The sequence below is a fragment of the Festucalex cinctus genome, chromosome 5, assembly GCF_051991245.1.
Source record: "Festucalex cinctus isolate MCC-2025b chromosome 5, RoL_Fcin_1.0, whole genome shotgun sequence".
Classification (NCBI taxonomy): domain Eukaryota; kingdom Metazoa; phylum Chordata; class Actinopteri; order Syngnathiformes; family Syngnathidae; genus Festucalex; species Festucalex cinctus.
Genome location: NC_135415.1, coordinates 2,639,101 through 2,664,860, shown reverse-complemented (window position 1 = coordinate 2,664,860; position 25,760 = coordinate 2,639,101). Strand labels below are relative to the sequence as shown.

Below are 25,760 nucleotides of genomic sequence, written 5' to 3'. Positions count from 1 at the left end.
CGAAGCAATGAAAATAGCAGCTATTTTTTTGAGGACCTGCACACGCAGTCACAGTACGGGAGGAAACGCAAGATTTTCCTCTAGTCTCATCATTGTTTTTTATTTCGGAGCATTGGCAGAGCATAATCTGTAAGTCATAACGCTTTGACGTATTTGTGTTTGTGATTATTTTAGGTTTCTTGGTGGTGAACTTTCTTTGAAAAGGCGGTGACTCGATGTTATTAGCCGTTAGCTGCTAACTTGTGCTAAAGTTATTGTTGGCCTACTCGTGTTAGTTAAATAGTATTTCTCACACTGTACACTTATTTGTAGACAGAAGCACTTATGTCTTGTTTCAATCTTTATGTTGCAGTTTCACAAAATAGAAAAGAAGGAAGTAAAGAGCCACGACTACAGCAACCACGTGTCTTTATTTGGAACTCTTTCACATGTTTAGCTCGCTGCCTAAGTTGCGCTAACTGAGGGCAAAAGAGTGAAAAGATTAACTATATGCCAAGATTCTGCTTCATTTAAGAAGATGTCACATACTGGGACCACGCCACAATTCGCTCAACTTGAGGTCAGGTCGGAGGTCCACTCTTCGTCATCACGGCACTCCAGTGGATCGACTGCAAGCCAGGCTGCAGCTCAAGCTCGAGCCATCGCCGAAGCCGCCCTCACCAGAGCCCGGTACGCCCAACGCCGAATCGACGTGGAGGTTGAAAAGGCACGCATAGAGGCAACACTCGACGCTCTGAAGCAAGAGGGTGAGGCTGAAGCAGCGCTCGCCGCAGCTGAGGTTTTGGAGGCTGCAGCTGAAGAGGCACTCCACCCCACTAATCTCGTGAGCCCAGGCATCCCAGGTACAACACCGCCTTCTATTAGACGTGCACAAGAATTCGTGGACACACATTTTCAGAAAGAACAAGACTCTGTAGCGGAAGAGCTGGATGACACGGAGCATCAGGTTAGTTCCAACCAACCTCGTACTAAAACACCCAACCCACATACAAGGGAACCACTCCCCACAGTAAATCCACGTGAACATAGTGCTGACCCTGCACCTCACAGAGCAAACCGACGCTCTGCAAACAATGTTTACACTAATGAGCCTTACCGTCAACCTGCTTCATTGCTTTCTCAACAGACTGAGATGTCAGACCTAGCAGCCTTCTTAGCACGCCGCGACATACTAACAACAGCCTTTAAGGTTTTCGACAACAGGCCAGAATCCTACCTATCCTGGAAATCCATGTTCCATAATGCGATGGCAGGCCTCGACCTCAAAGCCAGTGAAGAGCTTGACTTACTCACTAAGTGGCTCGACGGTGAGTCACTCCAGCACGCCCTAAGAATCAGAGCAGTTCATGTGAACAACCCAGAAGATGGCCTTGAACGCTTATGGCAACGCTTAGACAAAAATTATGGTTCGCCAGAGGTAATTGAGGCATCCCTCTTTCAACGCTTAGAAGCATTCCCTAAGATCTCTCAAAATTACGCAAATCTATTACAGGAGTTGGCAGATCTTCTTCTCGAATTACAATACGCCAAAGAAGAAAACTATTTGCCAGGTCTTGGTTTCCTTGACACCTCCCGGGGTATAAACCCAATAGTCCAAAAGCTTCCGTCCAACCTCCAAGATTCGTGGGTTACACAAGGATCGAAATACAAAAAAGATTTTTGAGTTGTCTATCAACCATTTTCGTACTTTGTGCAGTTTGTAAATAATTATGCCGAAATGAAAACAGACCCAAGCTTCATTTTACAGGGTCATAGTGCACCTTTGCATAAACTTGAAAAGGCTCAGACAAAACAAAACAGGTATGGAGTTCCCATTGCAGTTAACAAAACAGATATTGGCACGACAGACAATGTCACAACCTCCCTCACTAGTCCAGATAAGCAGTGCCCTATTCACCATAAGCCACACTCTCTTGCCAAATGCAGGGGGTTCAGAATGAAGACACTGGATGAGAGGAAGAGTATACTTAAAGAGTACTCTATATGCTACAAATGTTGCGCATCCTTCTCCCATAGGGCCAAAGACTGTAACGCTGTAATTCACTGTTCTGAGTGTAATAGCGATGCACACATTTCAGCCATGCATGCTGGACCACTACCATGGTCACAAAAAGACTCTGACACCTCTTCCCAGAGTGATGGCGGGGAGCAAAACAACACTAGCCCGTTAGTCACCACGTCTAACTGTACAGAAATATGTGGTTCAGGACTTCAAGGCAAATCTTGCTCAAAAATCTGCCTAGTCAATGTCTACCCAAAAGCATCCCCCGAAAATAAAAGAAAGATGTATGTCATGTTAGATGATCAAAGTAATTTGTCGTTGGCCAGATCTGTGTTTTTTGATATGTTTGGTGTAGAGAGTAACATAATTCCATACACCATTAAAACATGTGCAGGGCTGGCAGACACAGGCGGCCGCAGGGCTAACGACTTTGTCATTGAGAATTTAAGTGGGAATGTGTCCATCGTGCTGCCCACACTGACAGAATGCGATCAGATTCCAGATAACAGGAATGAAATACCTACACCAGAGGCAGCAGCAGCTCATCCTCATCTACGTACGATAGCATCACAGATTCCTCCTCTAGACCCATCAGCTGACATCCTGCTCCTCTTAGGCAGGGATATAATTAGAGCACACAAGGTCCGCAATCAGGTAAATGGCCCCAACGATGCACCTTACGCTCAATGTCTGGACTTAGGGTGGGTGATCATCGGAGACGTTTGCCTCTCAGGCGCACACAAACCAACTGAACTCCTTCAAAACGAACATTCTCAACAACAGGCCCAGCTTCCTCACTCCTTGCACGAACACTATCCACACAAAATAGAAATATATAGATAAATTCTCCCTCCGTGAAAATGCACAAGATGAACTGAGTAAACTCCTTTTCAAGTCGACCCCCGATGACGACAAAGTGGCCTTTTCAGTGGAAGATGCAACATTCTTAAACGTTATGCATAATGAGTTTACAAAAGATGAGGCTAATAATTGGGTAGCCCCACTTCCATTTCGTCTCCAGAGGCAGCGTCTGCCCTACAACAGGGAGATTGCTCTCAGTCGTTTGATGTCATTACGCAGAACGCTGAAAAGGAAAACTGAAATGAGAGAACATTATATCGAATTCATGGAAAAAATCTTCAGGAAGGGTCACACAGAACCTGCCCCACCTCTCACCCCCAAGCAGGAATGCTGGTATCTCCCAAGCTTTGGTGTATACCACCCACAAAAACCTGGAAAAATCAGAATAGTATTTGATTCAAGTGCTCAATGTGATAATGTCTCTCTCAATGATGTTCTGCTTAAAGGGCCAGACCTCAACAACAGTCTGGTGGGAGTGCTGATGCGTTTCCGGTCCGACCCTTACGCAGTCATGGCAGACGTGGAGCAAATGTTCCACAATTTCATGGTCAGAGAAGATCACCGGGACTATCTTCGTTTTCTCTGGTTCAAAAACCACGACCTTGATGGAGAAGTGGAGGAATTCCGGATGTGCGTGCATGTGTTCGGCAACTGCCCATCACCATCAGTTGCTATCTATGGGCTGAGGAGGACAGCTCTAGAAGGTGAAAGTGAGTATGGCAGAGAGGTGAGACAATTTATTGAACGTCACTTCTATGTGGATGACGGACTGAGCTCATTCTCATCCACAGACGAGGCCATTGACGTACTTAGTAGAACTCAGAAAATGCTCGCTCAGTCTAATATTCGTTTGCATAAAATCTCATCTAACAGTCCTGACATTACAAAGGCATTCCCAAATGAAGACCTCGCTACTGGTTTGCAGGGCCTGGACCTAGGGCAAACGTCGCCACCCATGCAGCGAAGTCTAGGCTTGGGTTGGGATTTGTCCACAGATCTCTTTAAGTTCCAAGTAACAATAAGTGAACGGCCATACACCAAACGAGGAGTACTGTCAGTCGTTAACAGCGTGTTTGACCCCATTGGCTTCGCAGTGTCCGTCATCATCGAAGGCAGAGCCATACTAAGAGAAATTTCATCTGATGCCAGTGACTGGGACACTGACCTACCAAAAGAGAAACAAGAGAAATGGCAAAAATGGAAGAACTCACTCAAATATTTGCAGCAACTAGAGATTCCTAGAATGTACACCTCGATTCCCTTGTCTGAAGCACATAAAAAAGAGATCATTGTGTTCTGTGATGCCTCCACGAAAGCTGTGGGCGCGGTTGCCTACCTCAAGCTCACGACTGGAAACTGTCATAGTGAAGTTGGCTTCCTCCTGGGCAAAGCAAGACTTGCTCCAAAGCCAGACATCTCTATACCCCGGTTGGAGCTTTGTGCAGCAATGTTGGCTGTGGAAGTTGCTGAAGTAGTTGTGGAGGAGCTGGACATCACAGTGGACAAGGTGAGCTTTTTCACAGACTCCAAAGTAGTGCTGGGCTACATATTCAACGAAAAGAGACGCTTTTACGTTTATGTGCATAACCGAGTGGAGCGTATCAGGCGTTTCACACACGCTCACCAGTGGCATTACGTGCCCACTCACTTAAACCCAGCTGACCATGCCACACGTGCGTTGCCTGCAGAGAAACTCTCTTCATCCACTTGGCTCAGTGGGCCTGCTTTTCTAATTAACTTTAATCAAAGCCATCAACATGAACCATTTGATCTTGTGAGTCCAGAAACTGACACTGAAATTCGCCCCGTGACAACTACATGTGTCACTGCTTTATCGAAAGCTACTCTTGGGAGTGCACGTTTTGAAAGGTTCTCGAGCTGGAGCCTATTACTGAGAGCCATTGCCAGACTTCAACTCATCGTCAAATCCTTCCAACACAGCACAGACCACACATGTCGTGGACGGCATGAAAACCACCTAGATGAAGAGCACCTTCGCCAAGCCAAAGTCACAATCGTCAGAACTGTACAAAGAGAGCTCTACGCAGAGGAAATGAAGTGCATCAATAAAGGTGAGCCAATCAAACAATCAAGTCCACTCAGCAAGCTATGTCCATTTATTGACACAGATGGGATCCTTAGAGTTGGTGGCAGACTGAAAAGAGCACATTTGACGTCGGACGAAACACACCCCATGCTCATTCCTGCAAAACATCATCTTGCCCTACTGATAATCAGGCACTTTCACGAGACTGTATACCAACAGGGCAGACATTTTACTGAAGGGTCAGTTAGGGCTGCAGGCTTTTGGATTGTAGGGGGGAAAAGAGAGGTGAGTAGCGTGATATTCAATTGTGTCACGTGCCGCAAATTAAGAGGAAAACAACAAGGTCAAATCATGACGAACCTTCCTGCAGACAGATTATCCACCGACCCGCCTTTCTCACATGTAGGTCTCGATGTGTTCGGCCCGTGGTCTGTTGCAGTCAGAAAAACACGTGGAGTTCAGACAGATGCAAAAAGGTGGGCAGTCATCTTTACGTGCATGAGCACGCGTGCCATACACATTGAGCTAATTGAATCGATGGACACATCATCATTTATTAATGCATTGCGTCGCCTTTTCGCAATTAGAGGAGCAGCCAAACTACTCAGGTCCGACTGCGGCACCAATTTTGTAAGTGCCTGTAGAGAGCTACAAATAGACAAACGGGACTGTAATAACCCAAAAATTAACTCATTCCTCAAAGACAACCACTGCATATGGGAGTTCAACCCCCCTCATGCATCTCATATGGCCGGATCCTGGGAACGAATGATTGGAGTCACACGTCGTATTCTGGATGCAATGCTCTTGGAGTGCAAAAATGCAACACTCACGCATGAGGTCTTGGTGACATTCATGGCCGAAGTGACTGCCATAGTTAATGCACGACCGCTTACAACAGTTTCCACGGACCCACAAAATCCAGTCATTCTTACGCCTGCTATGCTGCTCACACAGAAAGTTGGTATTCCTCCGATACCACCCAGTCAATTTGAAGCCCGTGACTTATTCAGAGCGCAGTGGAGACGTGTACAGTACCTAGCTGACGTCTTTTGGAGCCGGTGGCAAAAAGAGTACATCGCTGGACTCCAGGAACGTCGCAAGTGGAGAATAGTGAAACCAAATCTGCAACCAGGAGATGTGATCCTGTTGAAAGAATGCTTTGAGCATAGGAATGAGTGGCCACTTGGACTTGTCACAAACACTTTCCCCAGTGAGGATGGACTAGTCAGGAAGATAGAGGTGAAAACATTTCGGAAAGGGGAACACAGGTTTTACCTACGCCCTGTTAGTCAGGTAGTGTTGTTGGTGTCTAAAGACAACGCATAGGAATATTCATGCTATTCTTTGTTGTATTTTCCATGTCATTTTTTGAGTTAAAACGATGACATCTTACAGATGTCAGGCGGGGAGTGTTCTGTCCCTCATACGACAGTAAATTGAGGCATATTGCTCAGTCAATTTTTGTTATGTAGAAATGTTATGTTCTATTTTTGCCAGTAGATGTCGCCCTTGTCATTGTGTGTTCATGTGTTTGATTTTGTTAAGTGAACCGGAGCCGCCTAGTGGCGAAGCAATGAAAATAGCAGCTATGTTTTTGAGGACCTGCACACGCAGTCACAGCGCGGGAGGAAACGCAAGATTTTCCTCTAGTCTCATCATTGTTTTTTATTTCGGAGCCTTGGCAGAGCATAATCTGTAAGTCATAACGCTTTGACGTATTTGTGTTTGTGATTATTTTAGGTTTCTTGGTGGTGAACTTTCTTTGAAAAGGCGGTGACTCGATGTTATTAGCAGTTAGCTGCTAACTTGTGCTAAAGTTATTGTTGGCCTACTCGTGTTAGTTAAATAGTATTTCTCACACTGTACACTTATTTGTAGACAGAAGCACTTATGTCTTGTTTCAATCTGTATGTTGCAGTTTCACAAAATAGAAAAGAAGGAAGTAAAGAGCCACGACTACAGCAACCACGTGTCTTTATTTGGAACTCTTTCACATGTTTAGCTCGCTGCCTAAATTGCGCTAACTGAGGGCAGAAGATAGGCAGTTTGATTCCTATCACACATTTCATACACAAGGCAACTAATGTGCTTTACACAAGCAATGACACAACACCTACAAACAACAAAACACAACAGCTAACGACAAACAGAAGCAGAGCAGAGAAAACAAAAATAAAATTACATAACATATATTAAAACTAGAGATGGCAAAATTAGTGCATTAATTTTGATTTAATTTAATGTTCCTTTAATGACACTCATTTTTATTTTTTTATTTTTTTTAATGCACAATAAATGACAGGCCCTTACTTGGAAAGCCTGAACTGGAAGAATTCCAGTCGCAATGCACCAGAAACGTCCACGTCAAAATTTAGCAGTAATACATTTAAACCTCAATTCTTTCCATTATTATATCCTTCCCGCTGCACGAAAAACAAGTCAAACAAAAAAAACATGGTTAGCAAGACAGGTCCGTACAACAGTGGCAACGCCATTTTAGCACTTTTTCCTCATCATTATTGTCGTCCAGCCAAACGCGAAACAAAAAAACACGTAAAAATAAAGACAATCACTTACCTCTTCGGGCAGGATTGTCATCTAGAAGCAGGCATGCATGCCCCCCAACAAAATATTTACTCCATATGGGTGAAAGGCTTCACTTCGCTGGCGTTAAACTGCTCTTTTGGACGTCTGCACAAGTTGATCCCCGTTCCCATTTATGACTGAATTTATGGCTTTGGAAACGAATAAAGAATACATCCTTCATATGTGGATGGTTGTAGTGTCTGGAGTGGTTTCTGTAAGTTCCATAACAGCTGTGTTTACTTGGCATGTTGTTTTTTTCCAAGATAAACGAGAACAAAACAAGCACTATTTGCATGGCTTGTCAATGAGCAAGCTTCTTTTTGACCTCCTTCCCCCTTGAGCTGCTGAAGTCACGTGGCCTTGCGGTCTAAAAATAGCATTCGTGCAGTTCCCAATTGAAGTTACATTATTTCCTATGGGAAAAAAACATTTCGGCGGTTGAACAAATGAGACTTTGAACACTTCACAGGAATGAATTATGTTCAAACTACCACTGGTACCACTGTAATTGCTTCAGCAGAGATTAACCATATCGGATTAAAGGTCAGGATACAAACATTTAATACAAATCACATTTCCATTGTTAATTGTAATACATTTACATCATTTCAAGCAAGTTGTGAAATGTAGTTTGACTAAAAATCAGGTTTTAATGGCAAATTCCGAGTGTTTCCGATCTTACCGAAGTTTAATATATATATATATATATATATATATATATATATATATATATATATATATATTAGTGCTGTCAAACGATTACAATTTTTAATCTGATTAATCACACATACAAAATGCCGTAATATTTTGACATTAACGCATTTTATTATCTGAATGTAATTTGCAAACATTGATTAAATGCATGTGTGTATTGCTCAAAATGTAATAGCATCATATCAATTGGGTGCAATTCAGCAATTCTTAATTAATTAAACGCAAATTACTTTTGTTTTATTTAAAGTCCCTTCTGGGTGTTTTTTAAAGCGAAATTTACCACCGAGCACACCAACTGGAGTCACCCCACTCATTTTGCAACAACAGGCGTAGGAAATGCCGTGCATTGACTTAATCACTGACCTGCGCAGACTTCAATGTAACCATCCGCGATTACGTTCAAGGCTCAAGTGCGGTCAAACAAAATAATGTGATTAATATGCATTAATACGTGATTAATGCGACATTTTTCTGTGATTAATTAATCTATTAACGTGTTAACTTTGACAGCCCTAACACACACACACACACACACACACACACACATATATATATATATATATATATATATATATATATATATATATATATATATATATATATATATATATATTAGGGGTGTTAAAAAATCGATTCGGCGATATATCGCGATACTACATCGCGTGATTCTCGAATCGATTCAATAATAGGCAAAATCGATTTATTTTTTTTATTTTATTTTTTTAAATTTTTTTTAGGATTCACACCTTAAGCATGGAAGAATGTTATATGAACGGAACATTAAGCCTTAATATTTTATTTTAATGCTGTTTAAACATGAAACAGATTACAACCTCTATAAGACTGAAATTTCAGATAAATAAATAATACATTTTCATATAAATCTTACACTCTACAAGCTTACTGATTAGTATTTTCTAAATTTGAATGAAAAAAAATCGCAACAATCGACTTATAAATTCGTATCGGGATTAATCGGTATCGAATCGAATCGTGACCTGTGAATCGTGATACGAATCGAATCGTCAGGTACGAGGCAATTCACACCCCTAATATATATATATATGTGTGTGTGTGTGTGTGTGTGTGTGTGTGTGTAATACGCCATGGGTTCAAGAGGCCCGGGAGTTGAGGGGCCTTTATTGTGGCTCACAGTTCTAGTTTCTTTTCAATTCTAAACTTGCAGTATATATTTTTTTTTTGGCCACAGTTACAATGTCAATATCTACTTATTACCCGGATATATAGTGTATTACGGAATGTGATGAAGCAATGACTGAAAAATAATAAGCTGTCATAATTAAAATACACACATTGTCGAGCAAGGTACCATGACCAAAGTGCTTTTTGTGAGGAGACAATTTCCATTTACTACAGCTACACTTGAATTTACAATAATTTGTGCGAGTCTGTACTATTGCAATGAGTGGTGCATCAGCCGTCTTTGTTCCTCTCATGTACATTCTTTTTTGGCTGTCTAAAAGGTTGCCAAGTGCAGTTTTAACCAGGCATAGACAAACCACTCCTTTTACCCATACTTTAGCAGTCAACACGCCAATGAAGAGGGGTTGGAGCACACAAAAGAACATGAATATACCAGGTGGCACTACACTTGAAAATCTCATTATGTTTTCAGGGACACAGTGAAGGACAATGTGAGGACAGGATGTCAAAGAAAATCACATGCTGCACTTCTTTTCACCTGGAGGGGAGATTTTTAACCATTGCCAAAAAAACAAAAAACGAGAACAGCAACACATTTGATATACAATTTGTCATCATTCTGCATCATTTATTTAATCTTTTTTGTAGTTAAAATATACTAATAGCATACGCAGTATGTCTGCAAATGTATGTGTTCTGAAATAGTTCCTTCAATTTTGCTATTTAAATGATATCCAAGATTATGTATGCGCTGCTTTTGTTACAATTACAGTACAGCTTATACACCACAACTTTGTCTCCAAGATAGTGTTTCTGATTACATCTTCAATCTCTTCAAAAATGTGCAAAAAATATCTTTGGGTGTAAAAGACAAATATGCAGTAGTTGGAAAGTATTTGCCCCAGCAAAATGTCACCTATAACTGTGTGGCAGACCTTGCTCATTTAAAACACAAAAGCACATAATCTTATTCATACTACAGCTGCCCTCTTTCAGTACTATATTCAAAGGCCACTTTCTGTTGTTGCTGCTCAGGTTTTTCCTCTATGGTAAAACGAGGCGAGATGCAATGAAGAGAAGGGAGTTCCTGTTTGATTTAAAGAGGCAAAGCCCTTTCCACTTGAGGACATTTTAGAGATAGATGCACTGTTCGCTTGTACTGGGCAGTTGATTGTAAAAATGTAGGGTGAATGGGGAGGGGGAAACATCAATGTGGAGGTCTGTAATGTGCTTATGAATGATTCTTTCGCAGAGGAACCACTATCCCACCCTCGTCCATTTTTTTTTTTTCTCCTTCCAAAAACAGGACATTATTTAATAAAATGGACAAAAATATTGATCAATGTTTTCCAAAGTAAAAGCAGTTTTTCTTTTAATTCTAGTTCATACTGCCTGAAGGCAGCTGGGATAGGCTCCAGCATGCCCGCGATTCTCGTGAGGATAAGCGGTTAACTCTTTTACTGCCAAACGTTATCCAAAAAAACAACCCTGACGGACAAGCATTTTCCACTCATCTTTCAAGGTAAACAGAACATTGTGCGCTATGACTACATATTCTGTCTTCACTAGTGTTTAAGAACTAGCTGTACAGATAGTGAACAGCTTTTCCAATAAAGACCAGGAAGCCTCTCACTGTTTTGGACATTTACTGGATGAAACTGTAAAACTAGAACACATACAAAAAAGTAGAAGACATTAAAACACATTAAAACTTTAAAAAAAAAAAAAAGAAAAAAAAGAAATTTAAACGTCCGATTCAATAACACATTGCAGGCCAACACTCCTCAGAATAATATACTCTAGACAGATATTCATGGAGCCAAAATGAAACCTTCTAAGCTTCAAACACTTTGGATTAGTTGTGTAGCCGTGGGATTCCGGGCAAGATGGCGACCGGGGCACACGAGGTTTGCTGAGCTCCGCTCGCTTTGTCCCTAACGTGCTTCGGAAAGTGACCTCAACCCAGGAGTTTTCTTGCAGAAACCTGTAAAAACAGGCAAGTGCCTCATTTTTCCCCCCAAAAAGTCAAATGCCGAAGCTGAAGGACGAAGACTTTCCGTCGTTGACAGAAGCTAACTCGGATACAGCTAACAAGCTAGCGTTCCACAACTACGCGATGGCTGTGTATTCTTCAGTGAACAAAAAATGCTTCTGAGCTAATGGATACGAGCAAAGCTAGCAACAGACATTGAATGCATTGAATGTCACTCCAACTAAACTTCCTCCGGCTAAGAGAGTTGCTACAGGGTCGGAGCTTTCCCTCATGACGTTTTGGCTGCCATAACCAAGCTCAACGATAAGTTGGAATATTTTGGGAAGCAACTGAAAGAGAGCAATGACCAGTTCGCGAGCATGCTGCAACGTGTCGAGGAAAACACAGCGGGAATCACCGTATGTCAGTCAAAATTGGATCAAATGGAACGCGAACAGGCAGAAATGAAAAGTGAGAATGCGACATTAAAGGGAAGACTTTTAGAGACCGAAAGATACAAACGCCGTCAGAACCTGTGACTTGTGGGCCTGAAGGAACAAGAAGGAGAAGATATCAGAGAGAGATTGGAACAACTACTTTTGAAGATCATCCCCGAATGGAAAGAAAAGATTGGAAACATCGTGGATGCTGCTCATCGCGTGGGAAGGAAAGAAGGAGGACGGAGCCGGCACGTCATCATGCAGTTCGTGAGGAGACTGCATCGGATGCAGTCTGGAAAGCAACGAAAAACTCCCCCGTCTGCAGAGAGCAAGGCGTTCGCTTCTCTCAAGATTTCATCAAAGAAGACCGGCTGGCGAGGGAACAACTTTGGCCGAAAACCCAACAGGCAAGAGCGGCGGGTAAGGTGGCTTTTTTTAGAGGTCACATTGCGGTGATTGATGGCCATACAGTGAAGACCTGATTCTGTTAAGCTCCATGCCCATTTTTTTATTTGAGTTGATACTGACAAGTTTTACTTTACATCTGTGTTTATTGGCGCTCTTAGTAGTTATTTTAATTTAATTCATGTGCTAATTCCATAATATTTTGCTTAAGAGGAAGGGGTAAACGGTTTGTAAAAGTGGGGGGAAGTTGAAGAAACTGTAAGGGAGGTTGTTGATAAGGGTGGGGAGGTTTTTTTTTGTAAGCAAAAGGAAAGATGGTGACTGTTAAATTTGAGGTCTATTTTGATTTTGATGGTTTTGTACAGGGACTACATTTACATTTAATTCTAAAGTAAGGAAACTTTCCTATTTTTCTTTATCTACATGTATTTGTTTTTTGTTTTTTTGTTTTTTTTCTTTTCTTCTTTTTGTCCTTTTGAGTGTTTTAATGTCCCTAAATCTTAAGTTGCTTTCACTAAACACCAGAGGTCTGAGAGACAATTTAAAAAGAAAAGCAATATTTCTATATTGCAAAAATAAAAATCCACATTGTGTTTTTCTTCAGGAAACGCATTCGAATGATGCAGATGTTAAATTCTGGTCCACTCAATGGGGTGACAAAACTTTTTTTTTCACATTGTACAACCAGGTCTGCAGGTGTAGCAATTCTTTTTAAGGACTGCCCAGGGAAGGTTGCAACAACGATATGCAGTGATGATGGTCACTGGATTCTCTTAGTGTTAATTTCGGACAACAACTCAGTAATTCTAGGTAATGTGTATGGTTACTGTAACCCAACGCAAAACAAAAGCCTACTAGAAGAAATAAGTACAAATGTGATTAAACTGAAAGATCGTTTTGCTACAGAAAACATAATTTTAGGTGGTGATTGGAATATAGTGTTGGACGAGTGGATGGATAGATGGCCTAGTAAATTCTCAAGTTCAAAACAGCAGTTTGGTTCAGTTCTGTCACGATTTACTCCTCCATGACCCTTGGAGAGAAAATCACCCAAACAAAAAACAATTTTCTTGGTTCAAGCCGAATGCAACTATAAAATCACGTCTGGACTTCTGGTTAGTAACAATCACAATGCATAATCCAGCTATAAGGAGCGAAATATTCCCGGCCCCACTAACTGATCATTGCTGTATAGACTTAATCATTTCACAACGACTGGAGCCAAATAGGAAGAAAGGGTATTGGAAATTTAATTCCAGCCTTTTGAAATATGATGACTATTGTGAAAAAATTTAAGACATGATTCAAAATATTTTACAGGACAACTCTTTATCCTCATACACTAAAAAATGGGAGTTCTTAAAATATAAAATTTGCAAATACTCAATATCTTTTAGCAAATATAAGAAAAAACATAACATCTCAATGGAGGAAAAACTAGTGAAAGAAATACTGTTGATTTCCAGCTGCACAACTCTCACGGGAAATGATCAAATTAAGTTGGTGTCATTACAATCCCAATTGGATCACTTTTATGAACATAGAGCTTGTGGAGCATATATTCGGTCAAGGGCCAAATGGACAGAGGAAGGAGAAAGAAATTCAGCATAATTTTGTAGGTTAGAAAAGAAACGTCAAGAATATAATTCTATTAAATGTCTTATGATTAATGGGCGAGAATGCACCGATCCAACACTAATAGCCAAGGAAATTAGCACTTTTTAACCATAATTTATATAGTACATCTTATTCGGAAGAAGATGCTAATACCTTTCTGAGTGAAATCAGAGATTTCACCCCTCAAATTGATTGTCCCATGAGAGATATATGTGATGGAGACTTTACGATCGAGGATCTAGACGTGGCAGCCTCACACCCAAAAACTAGACAAATCCACAGGCCCAGATGGGCTAACTTCAAATTTTTAAAAAAACTTCTGGTCATCACTCAGGGAAATTCTTTTTGAGGTATTTAAAGAAACGATCTCAAACTTGTTGCTGCCGGCTACCATGAAGCAAGGCATTATCATACTTATCCCGAAGCCTGGCAAAGATTAAAAAAAATTCTAGATAATTATCGTACAATCACACTTCTGAACAATGATTACAAAATGATTACAAAACTCATAGATTGAAAGGAGTCCTGGATCATGTTATTAGTGAAAGTCAATCTGGCTTTATGTACAACAGATCCATACAAAATATTATCAGGTTAGTACAAGATTTGTTGGATTACAACCATCTAATTGTGGATGATGGGTTCATGCTGTTCCTGGACTTCTACAAGGCATTCGACTCATTAGAACACCAGTTTATGTTTAAAGTCTTACGACTGTTAGGTTTTGGCCCGAAATTCTGTAATATTATCAAATGCTTCTATGATAACACAACCAGTTGTGTAGCATTATCTCATGGCACGTCTCCTCGCTTCACTATCAAGAAAGGAGTTAAACAAGGTTGCAAGGTTGTTCCTTTTTGTTCATTCTTGCAGTCGAAACCTTAGAAATATATGTTAAAAATTCCAATTTAGACAAGTTGAATATTTTTGATGAACAGATAGTCATTAGCCAATTGGCTGATGACACTACAATTTTTTTGAAAAATAACGAAGCAATCCCTCAGGCTCTCGAACTCATCAAGACTTTCTCGAAAGCATCAGGTTTGAATCTTAATTACAGTAAATGTGAATTAATGGCTATAAACGATTGTAGTCTAACCGATTCTTTTAACATTCCAATTAAATCCGCTACAAAATATCTAGGCATACATATTACCAAAAATACACTGATTAGTGAAAACCTGAACATCGAAAAGAAAATTTATGAATGTAAATCCAAATTAAATATGTGGCTCCAAAGAGACCTGACAATCTTTGGTAGAATTTACTTAACCAAGATGGAGTCCTTAGCTCGTTGTATTTACCCTGCATACTCACTGGCAGTTCCTAATCGGTTCATAAAAGCCATAAATCAAATGAACTTCAATTTCATCTGGAGAAATCGAACCCATTACATCAGAAAAGCTGAGATAATTAAAGACCTCCAAGACGGAGGACTTCAAGCCATCGATTTTGAATGCTGAAATGCAGTGTTAAAATTGAAATGGCTTAGATCTTTTCTGTTAAATAGTAATAGCATTTGGTATTGTCTCCCCAGGGGTCTGTTTAAAAAATGAGGTGGAATAGATTTAGTCCTGGCATGTGATTTTAAAATTGAACGGCTGCCAAGTTGTCATCATTCCATCAACAAGTTTTGTTCTGCTGGAAATTATTGCACACTCAAAACTTCAGTCCTCATCGTACCCCCATATGGAACAATAGATATGTGCTTTGCAATGGGAAATCTCTTTACTTGCAACATTGGATGGATAGAAATGTCTGGTCTATCACGGATCTTCTTGATGACCATGGTAACTAGCTTCCTCATGCAATTTTTTGTTCAATATATGATTTAACTTGTACACAAGCTCAATTTAACAAAGTGATGAGAGCAATTCCAGCATCAGCCAAACTGATGGTTCAAAATATAGACAATTTTATATCACTGATCTGAACATTCTCAAATACAATAATAAGGAGCTTTTGACTCGGCGAAATAACAAAATGTTGCACCTTTTTCTAACTGAAACTCTATATCCTACACGATCAAATAGAAATTATATCGTCCAGCTGTTTTCAAAAATAGACGTTAAGAAATTTCGCACGAAGTACGTTAAGTATGCGGTCAGCCCCAAGACAAAGGAAGTCCATTTCAAAATTTTGAGTAATATTTATCCATCCAATGAAATGCTAAGGTTAAGGTTTGGTATTGATCACAACAATTGTTCCTTCTGTGAAAGAGACATTGAAAGTACTACTCATATTTTCTTTGACTGTTTGTATACAACAACATTTTGGAAGAACTTTCAAGACTGGATATCAACAAAGCTCTTTCTGTTTCTTTGTCTAAGGACGATATAGTGTTTGGTCTCGTTTTGGAAGATAGTGATGTTTGTGGAATGATGCTGAACAACTTACTACTTTTGGCAAAATATTTCATTCATTGCTCCAAATGGAGAAAGGTGAAGCCCCTGTTTTCTGTATTTTTGAAAGATCTAACAGACAATCATGTCAAATCCTTGAAGTTGATGAAAATGAAAGGTGCAAAAGCTTTGCTGAGTGCATTTTCAGAGTTTAATGTCTTTGCAGACCTCTAGTCTGGTTAAAATAGAGATTTTTTTTTTCTCTCTCTCTTTTTCTTTTTTCTTTCTTTTCTCTTTCTTTTTTTTGGGTGCCCTGTACCTCGATAACAGTTCGCTGTTATTAAGTTGCCTTTTTGTTGTATAATTGTTATTGTTGTTGTTTAAACTTGCACTACTTTTAATTTGATTTGTATTTATATTGCAGAGTGTGCACGTTGTTCAATAAAGCAAAACAAAAAAAAAAAAAAGTTGTGTAGTCGTGTAGGAGCTTTGCCTGTAGTAGAATGCACTACGGTAGCACTCGAGGGTCAAAAACATATAGAGGCGCAAACATCACTTTCTCCACCGGAGGGCAGTACAGCACTATCCCTATTCAAAATCAATAATTACGTTCTGTACCATAAATGTGCATCACATGTCATCAAAGTATTAATATTAATCAGCATGCTTTTTCCCTTCTACCAGAAGGCAATACACTACATAAACAGGGTATAGCTAACAGATGAAAGATTGAATTCCATTCCTTCATTGAATAAAAAAAATAAAGTAAATGTAATTTCTACCTTATTCTATTCTTTAGTAATACCCATTTGAAAATGAGTGACATAAGCAAAAATGGAGAGAAAAAAAAAGCAAAAACAAGCTTTTTGTGACTTTGACACTAATATTTTTTGTTTAGTGACGCTCTGTGAATTAGTTTTGATGTAACAAAAGCTGATCATTCACGTCATCTTTGAAAATGTTCTATTTCATCAGATTCGTCATGTTTCATTGTAATTTGATACACTGGTGAGCCCAATGAAAAGAGATACAATGCTGCCATCTGCTGGCCATAGTTAGTGGGTGTTTTTGATTTCACAACGCCAATGACAAGGCAACACTGCACAAAGCAAGGAAAGTTTATTTGTATAGCACATTTCATACACGAGACAACTCAATGTGCTTTACATAAGGAAATACAACACATAAGCGTCAAATAAACAGTAGTTAACAACATGCAAGATGTTGCACTGCCCATTGAGAAAAAAAACAAACAGTAAACTTCAATTAACATCTATGGCGGCATTCATTGGGATTTTAGCATACGTCATTAAACGTTTTTGCCGGTAAAAGAGTTAAAGTGATCACCGTGACGTATCGCGTGAGTAAAATCCATATTGAATGACATGGCTGCCAGTGGCAAAAGAGAAACTCACGAGGAATTATCGCGTCCCACGGCAGACATCAAAGGTGGAATTATGCCTTGCATCAAAAAAGCACTTCTTCAAAAACAGTACAGTCACGGAGGACACACCAAATATTTGTTTACAACCGAAAGCCGGGTAAAACTGGCTGATCCAGCCGCCCGCGAGTTGAAGTGGATGGTAACCATCTGGGTGACTTGTACTCTGCTAGGCTAAGCTACATGTTGTGTACTAAGCACGCTTTAGCCCACATTAGGAACGGCCACCCGCCACCGCCCCACACTCACCCGGAATGACATGAAACCGGACATGTTGAGGACTTTACTCTGAACAAAATTGACACTGTATTTGGGATCGAAGACGTATTTTTCTTGCCCATTACGTCAGCAAATTTCCATTGAAATGAGGGAGGACGGCTTCCAGTTACGCACGGGATACGTCATCACGATCACGTGACCGGGATAGTGGCGTTCCCCAGGTGTGTTCAAATTCTGATACTTAATCGGTTTAAAATAAAATTCAGGGAATAAGATGCCAGGGATATTTGCACTTTTTTTTTGTACACAATGACTAATCCAATACTGGAAAATTATTAAGTGTTGCATCGCTTTAAGATATTGGCTTGACAAAGATAATCAGTCCATTTTCAGATATATTTTAGAAGGAAACCTTCCCCTCTCCCCCTGTCCCTCTTTATGGTCAGCCTGTGGAGATTGTTGAAAATTATAAATATCTGGGGATTATTATTGATGACAAGCTAAAGTTTGATGCCCACATTGACTCCGTTTGTGCTAAGGCCCACCAGCGGTTGTATTTTCATTGGAAGCTCAGGAGATTTAACATTGACTCTGTTTTTATGGAAATGTTTTATTCTTGTTTTATTGAGTCTGTCTTAGCATTTGCTTTTATCTGTTAGCTCGGATTTTTTTACTTGTAAAAACAAAAAGCGTTTGCAAGAACTTGCAAAGGTATGCAGTAAGATCGGAGGCCGTAACTTCCGGGAGCTCTCCTCTCTTGATCAAGCAAGAATAGTGAAAATTTTGACAAATCCATGCCCATGATGTCTGCATGGAAACTTGCCATTGCAACTATATATTATTGTAATAAATGAAATATTTCAACAGCATTGCTCATCTGTCAATAGTTTTCCCAAGAGCAGCGAGCCTGTCACCTCTGTCACAAACACTATCAGACTGATAATACTAATGAGTGACAATCAGCTGCAACCGACATTACCCAGAACTAGCAGTTAAGGTATTCACAAACAGACTATATAATAACAACTGTTCCCTAGTTTAAAACAGAAGCAGAGATTTCAGAGAAATGGAGAGAACTGAGTTTTCAGTTATGAGGTGCCTTCCCTTTTAACAGTGTATTGGAATTCACTCTAATCCTGATTAGACATCATTAGTGGTGCTGCGGAAATACTCAGTTAAGTTGTGGAAAAATTATTATTTATTAATTATAATTATTAATTATAATTACTTTTCTTCATTTATTTGGTATGGGCAGCTCCAAAATAGTCTAAATCAGATCCGGCCTTCGTGTTTTAGCTCGAGCTATTTCTCTATATTATCTATAGCAGTGATGTAGTGCAAGATCGACGTACTGTTTCAACCAAAAATAACATACCTTAAGCTTGCACTTTCACTTTGCCCTCCGACCAACTCCGTTTTTTTTTTGTAGCTAGCAGCTCAAAACGGCTAGTTTCAATGAGTCACAGTAATGTAGTGTCCTACTCGGGACGTTATTTTGTGACACTTGACATGTTTCCCACCTTTTAATGAAAACGCTCACTGAAAATCAAGCTCTCTAACATTCATTTGTTATGGGAGGCTTGACCTCCAGGAGGCGGCGCGGGAGCAAAGCAGTGACGTCAACTAGAAGGGTCTATTCATGTTATAGTAGGTGGTACATTAGGCATATTGGGAATTGTGCCAAACATTTCTTCATTATGACATATGGAATAGTCTAAGAAATAACATTCAATGACGTTTTATTCTCTTAGAACATAAGAAAATATAAATGTGTAGTGTACAACAATACGTACATTGGCCAGCATGTGCATGTGTACACTGCACCAGCGATGTTTTGACAGTCTACTGTCTAGCTGTCACATCTATCAAATCTACCCTTTAGCCACTCACTTTTACTACATCAGTGGTGTCCAAACTACGGCCCGGGGGCCATTTGCGGCCCGCCGTCCTCTTTTTCAGTGGCCCTCGACATATGCTAAAAATGGCAATTGACTCAGTTCAAATAAAATAAACAAAACAAAAATGTATGGAGATGGTCAAAGTAAGAAGGGAGGGTATCGAAAAACAGGCTCCATTCACTTTGATGGATTGGATGTACTGGCTTCTATTGATCTCACTCTGCCTTATCGATCCTTCCCTCCTTCCTCTCTTTAGTTTTTCCTCTGGGCTCTTGAGATCTCGCTAAATTTGCTGGAATTTAGAGGCTTCCGGGGTTGGCGTAAGACTTTGATTTTGTAATCATGGGGAAGGCAGGAAGTGTTTGGTCGGTGCTGGATGTCACTTTGATTTACCTTTCTTTTCTCTTTATTTCTTTTTTTTTCTGACCTTTTCTCTGGTCTCCTGACCATTTAAATCTCACGACTCTGGCAAGATTCTGAAGTACCTGGTTAAGGCGAAGGGTAATGGGATATTTATAAGGTTTTAGGTGAATGAATGAGTATAAATTTATAAGTATTTGCACGCACGCACACGCACGCACGCAAACGCACGCAAACGCACACACGCAAACGCACGCACGCACGCAAACGCACGCACGCAAACGCACGCACACATACACACACACACACACACACACACAAAAAAAAAAAAAAAACAAAAAAAAAAAAAAAAAAAGAAAAGAGCAATGATGACAAGACGTTGAATCGGTAAGACTACCGAATGAACAATTCTGAGCTCTTCAAAAAAAAAAAAAAAAAAAAAAAAAAAAAAAAAAAAAAAGAAAGAGAAAAAGAAAAACAGGCTCCATTAAAGGTTATAATAGGTTACTAAAACTAAAATTCAAAAAACAATATTGTTACCGAAATAAAATAAAAACGAAAATGCTTTTAAAAAAATGAAAACTAACTGAAACTACATTTTATGTTTACAAAACTAACTAAAACTAACTATAATTATAGCAAACATGTCCTTTGTTTTAATCTTTGGCAATTAATTTAATGCAAGAGCCTTTGGGGATGATTTTAAATGTGATTTTTAGTAGATTTATTTTGATATAAACCAGAATAATGACGTTTGAAAGTTCATGAAGGGCAGAGGTTCTACCCAGAACTATGGGCTTCTGGGGAACCCTTTTTTTTTTTTAAATGAATCAATCAATCTTCAAGGGTTCTTTTGAGACTAAGGGTTCCTGTAAGAACCGTTTCAATACGGAGAACTCTTTTTGGAAGAAGGGGTTCTTCAAGGGCTGTTGAAAACATGGGTATTAGAAGATCCTTACCATCAAATTTTCAAATGTTTAGCCATGTTTCAGTATTCACTCAGAAATTCTACAACAAGAGTATTGAGTAAATGTTACAAGTTTATAAAAAAAAAAAAAGTTACTCAAGCATTGAGGAACGAACTCATCACCTTCAGTTTGGGAGACAACCACTGTATCACCTGAGCTATGCTAATCATGTTTGTCCCTGTACTGCATTGCTGCTGTGTCCAAAATGAGGCCAACTTAAGAGTTACGAGGATTCCAACCTGACACCAGCAATATACTAACACACAGCAGGAGCAGCATGGCTCATTTGGTAACTGGCTGCCCCCAAACCTGAAGGTTGTGGCTTTGTACCTCACCCTATGAGTAGTACTCAAACGCTCATTGTATAATTTATTTAGTAAAGTTTTTTTTCCCCACTCAGAATATATATATTTTTTCCACTCAGTGCACAATGAAACTGAGTTAAGAGGCATTTTTTCTGCAGAAGAACTTTTTGGGTGTAAAAATTTCCAAATTTGTGATGCACAACACTTAACCTAAGAATACAGTACAAATTATATAACTTTTACTGCCAAACGTTATCCAAAAAACAACCCTGACAGACAAGCATTTTCACTCATCTTTCAAGGTAAACAGAATATTGTGCGCTATGACTACATAAACATGGTAGCTAACATATGAAAGATTGGTTTCCATTCATTCATAAGATAAAAAAAAGTAAATATCTACCTTATTCCATTCTTTAGTAATCCCCATTTGAAAATGAGTGACATAGGTGAAAATAGAAAAAAAAAAAAAAAGAAGCAAAAACAAGCTTTTTGTGAAGATGCATTTTCTGCACAACAGTGACTTTGACACTAATATTTTTTGTTTAGTGACGCTCTGTGAATTAGATTTGGTGTGAGAAAAGTTTTGATCATTCACGTCATCCTTGAACATGTTCTATTTCATCAGATTCGTCATGTTTCATTGTTTCATTCACTGGGGAGCCCATTGAAAAGAGATACAATGCTGCCATCTGCTGGCCATAGTTAATGGGTGTTTTTGATTTCACAACCCCATTGACAAAACAAAACTGCACAAAGCAAGGAAAGTTTATTTGGATAGCACATTTCATACACGAGGCAACTCAATGTGCTTTACACAGGGAAATACAACACATAAGCGTCAAATAAACAGTAGTTAACAACATGCAAGATGTTGCACTGCCCATTGAGAAAAAAATTAACGTTTATGGCGGCATTCATTGGGATTTTAGCATACGTCATTTAACGTTTTTGGCGGTAAACGAGTTACTGTCGCAACAGACTATATACTCTGCTATACTAATTTTGTTTCTGTCATTGTAACACACCCTGGTGGGGCATCCTTTTACTTTTAAACATTGGGGAGTTGACCTATTTCTTCACAGGGGTAGATGTTGACTGTGGCCTATGGGGTAGAGCTGGTTGTTTAGTCACCAGAAGGTCTGCTGTTCAATTCCAACTCTTTTTTGTTTTTTTTTGTTTTTTATGTTTTTTTTTTTCAGTGCACTATGCGACTGATGGGATTTAAGAGGCATTTTATTGTAATAAATGGCTTCATCTGGTTCTGTATGTAAACCTTGTATTGGTGCTACTGTCTTCTTTTTTTGTCCTCCCATTCCATGTCGTGATTGCTGGAGATGATGTGAATCCACCTACTGAGGAGAGCCTGGTGTTGCATGGCCTGCATGTGTCTCGCTGTCATGTTGCCGTTTCCACTGGACCGGTGTTCGATTCTGTCCTGCCTTCCCTCCGGGACCTACATAACAGTTTTTCCCTTAGAGAGTGTGCTTGTCTCTATCCATCATTGTTTGAAGAGTTTTAAATAAAAACAAAATCCTCATTAAAAAGAAGTTTGAATATTTTTCAGCGTCAACAATAATGATGAACATAATAAACAATAACTTTGATCTGTATAATAGTGTGGCTCTTATTTTTAAAAAAAAAAAACATAAAAAAAAACTAAACTTAGGTTCTAGATAGAACCCTTGAAACATAAAAGGGTTCTCAGTATAATTTACGGTGTTCCATATGAAACCATTGCAATATAAAAGAAGTCTTTGAGGAACTCGCCATGAAGATTCTAGATGAAACCCCTGTAATATAAAAGGGTTCTAAGTGGAACGTTCAATGAAGGTTCTAGATGAAACCTTGCAATATGAAAGAGTTCTCAGTGGAACGTTCGGTGAAGATTCTAGAATAAACCTTTGTAATATAAAAGGGTTCTCAGTGGAACGTCTCTGAAGGTTCTAGATGAAACCCTTGAAATACAAAATGGTTATCAGTGGAACTCACTGTGAAGGTTCTAGATGAAACTCTTGGAACATAAGAGGGTTCTCAGTGGAACACACTTTGTGAGATCTAGATGAAACCCTTAAAGGATTCTTTGTTGAACCTCTCATACAGGGTTCTGTGTGGAACCTTTCACAGAAGGTGCTGGGCATAACCTGTTATGTTCTCGGTAGAACCCTTTGGTAAGGTTCCAGGTGGAACCTTCATAAATGGTTCTAACAGGAACCCAAAAAGGGTTCTCCTATGAGGACAAGCTGGGGAACCTAAAAAGGTTCTAACAAGCGCTTTTACTTCTAAGAGTGTAGGGATCCCACCGGAGGAGCTTGCTGAAGTGGCTGGGGAGAGGGAAGTCTGGGCTTCCCTCCTAAAGCTGCTGTCCCGCAATCTGACCCCGGATAAGCAGTAGTAAATGGATGGATGGATGACAAATCAGGTGTGCATTTGTATTCAGAGCCAGGTTACATCCTGAACTGAATGGCAGCCACAGAGTAAATATACATTTGACAAATAACCATTCATACTGATCCACCTACAGATAATTTGGAGTTTTCAATTAACATACCATGCCTGTTTCTGGAATGTGGAAGGAAACAATACCCCGAGAAAACCCACACATGCACAGGGAGAACATGCAAACCCAACACAGAAAGGCTGTAGCTTGGATTTGAAACCGCAATGTCTGAAATGTGAGGCGGATGTGCTAAATAGTTGACTACCAAATCTACTAAAACATTTCAGACCTTAAAATTTAATCTTAGTTTTTAGGAGAACAAAGCACGGTATTCAATTGATAGCGATTGAGCTCCACATTGGACACGCTTATCTACATATAAATAGCACCAAATACTAGCGATTACAACAAATATATTTCAAGTAGAGGTGAAAAGTGCTGTATGTCATTTGCTGTGACTTCTCTGAATTTACTTGTCATTTCCAGCGTGGAATACTCATGTGGGTATCAACATCCATCAAAAGTCAAATTGCAGACAATGGGCATATTATGTTATTAACCTGCATGCGGTGAATAAATGCTCAAGTGATATTCAAGTCCTTTCTAGGGCGAAAAAATTGTCACTTTCTTTATTGAAGCTTTTCAGTATAAATTTGACAAATTATCCCTAAATGGGAAGTACGATACTGATACAGATACTGCATGTAAATTTAAAATGACTTCCAGTTTTATTCCTATATAGCAACTCAGCGAGTAGTTGCTCAGTAACAAGTAGGCTACCTTCAAGTCTCATGCAACGACAACATACAGTATATATTTTAAGTTACCCCTGTCACCTGAGTAAACTACTGAAAAGTTGTCATCATATTGCAATTATGCAGCGATGAGTAATCTGTCCTTAACTGATTAAGCATCCGTGGTTAATATCACCCATATTGGCATATAACACGACCAGGATTTCAAGCAAAATCAACAAAAATCAAAAACATGCAGTACATGCTTAGAAGTAAGGGTTCCAAAAGGCTTCTTCATGAAGGGCAGAGGTTTTATCCAGAACTATGGGCTTCTGGGGAACCCTTTTTTGGAAAATAAATAAATAAATCTTCAAGGGGTTTTTTGAGGCTCAGGGTTCCTGTAAGAACCGTTTCAATACGGAGAACTCTTTTTGGAAGAAGGGGTTCTTCAAGGGTTGTTGAAAACATGGGTATTAGAAGATCCTTACCATCAAATTTTCAAATGTTTAGCCATGTTTCAGTTTTCACTCAGAAATTCTAAGGAAATTCTACAATGAGAGTACTGAGTAAATTTTACCAGTTTAAAAAAACAAAAAACAAAACGTCACTCCAGCATTGAGAAACAAACTCATGACCTTCAGGTTGGGAGACAATCACCATACCACCTGAGGTAAGCCAATCACGTTTGTCCCTATACTGCATTGCTTGTGTGTCCAACATGAGGCCAACTTGGAGTTAAGGATTCCACCTGACATCAGCAATACACTAACACGCACAGCAGGAGGAGCATGGCTCATTTGGTACACTGGCTGGACCCGAACCTGAAGGTTGTGGCTTTGCACCTCGCACTTTGAGTAGTTTTTTGTTTGTTTGTTTGTTTGTTTGTTTGTTTGTTTGTTTGTTTTTAAATAAACTGGTCAAATGCAGTCTATTAAATCAGAAATTCAAAGGTTTTTCAAGTCTTTATTTCTTGTTTTGTGAGGCTTGTGGCTGTGGCCTATGGAGGTAGAGCAGGTTGTTTAGTAACCAGAAGGTCTGCTTTTCAACTCCCCCTCTTTGTTTTTTTGTCAGTACACTATGCGACTGAGACTGGGATTTAAGAGGCATTTGTCTACAGAAGAACTTTTTTTGTATGAAAATTTCCAATTTGTGATGTACAACACTTAACCCAAGAATACAATACAAATATATAATGTAGCAACACAATATACTCTATATATTTTGTTCCTGCCGTTGTACCGG

At 39.4% G+C, this 25,760-nt stretch overlaps 1 protein-coding gene across 4 annotated transcripts; it reads left to right on the top strand.

Annotated features, from left to right (window-relative positions):
* The first annotated feature begins 26 nt into the window (after positions 1–26).
* On the top strand, positions 27–22,885 carry LOC144019709 (uncharacterized). Of its 4 annotated transcripts, none has more exons than XR_013283745.1 (4): positions 27–129; positions 353–1,307; positions 3,310–6,608; positions 22,682–22,885. XR_013283745.1 is itself a non-coding variant. In XM_077522941.1 (3 exons), the coding sequence occupies exons 2-3, from the start codon at positions 518–520 to the stop codon at positions 6,237–6,239; spliced, it is 3,720 nt and encodes a 1,239-aa protein (XP_077379067.1). In that variant the 5' UTR covers positions 27–129; positions 353–517; the 3' UTR covers positions 6,240–7,038. The 4 variants fall into 4 exon arrangements, 2 of the variants coding, with proteins under 2 accessions (XP_077379067.1, XP_077379068.1); XR_013283746.1 differs by lacking the exon at positions 22,682–22,885 and adding an exon at positions 6,832–6,861; XM_077522941.1 differs by lacking the exon at positions 22,682–22,885 and having other exon boundaries at positions 3,310–7,038.
* Positions 22,886–25,760: the final 2,875 nt, after the last annotated feature.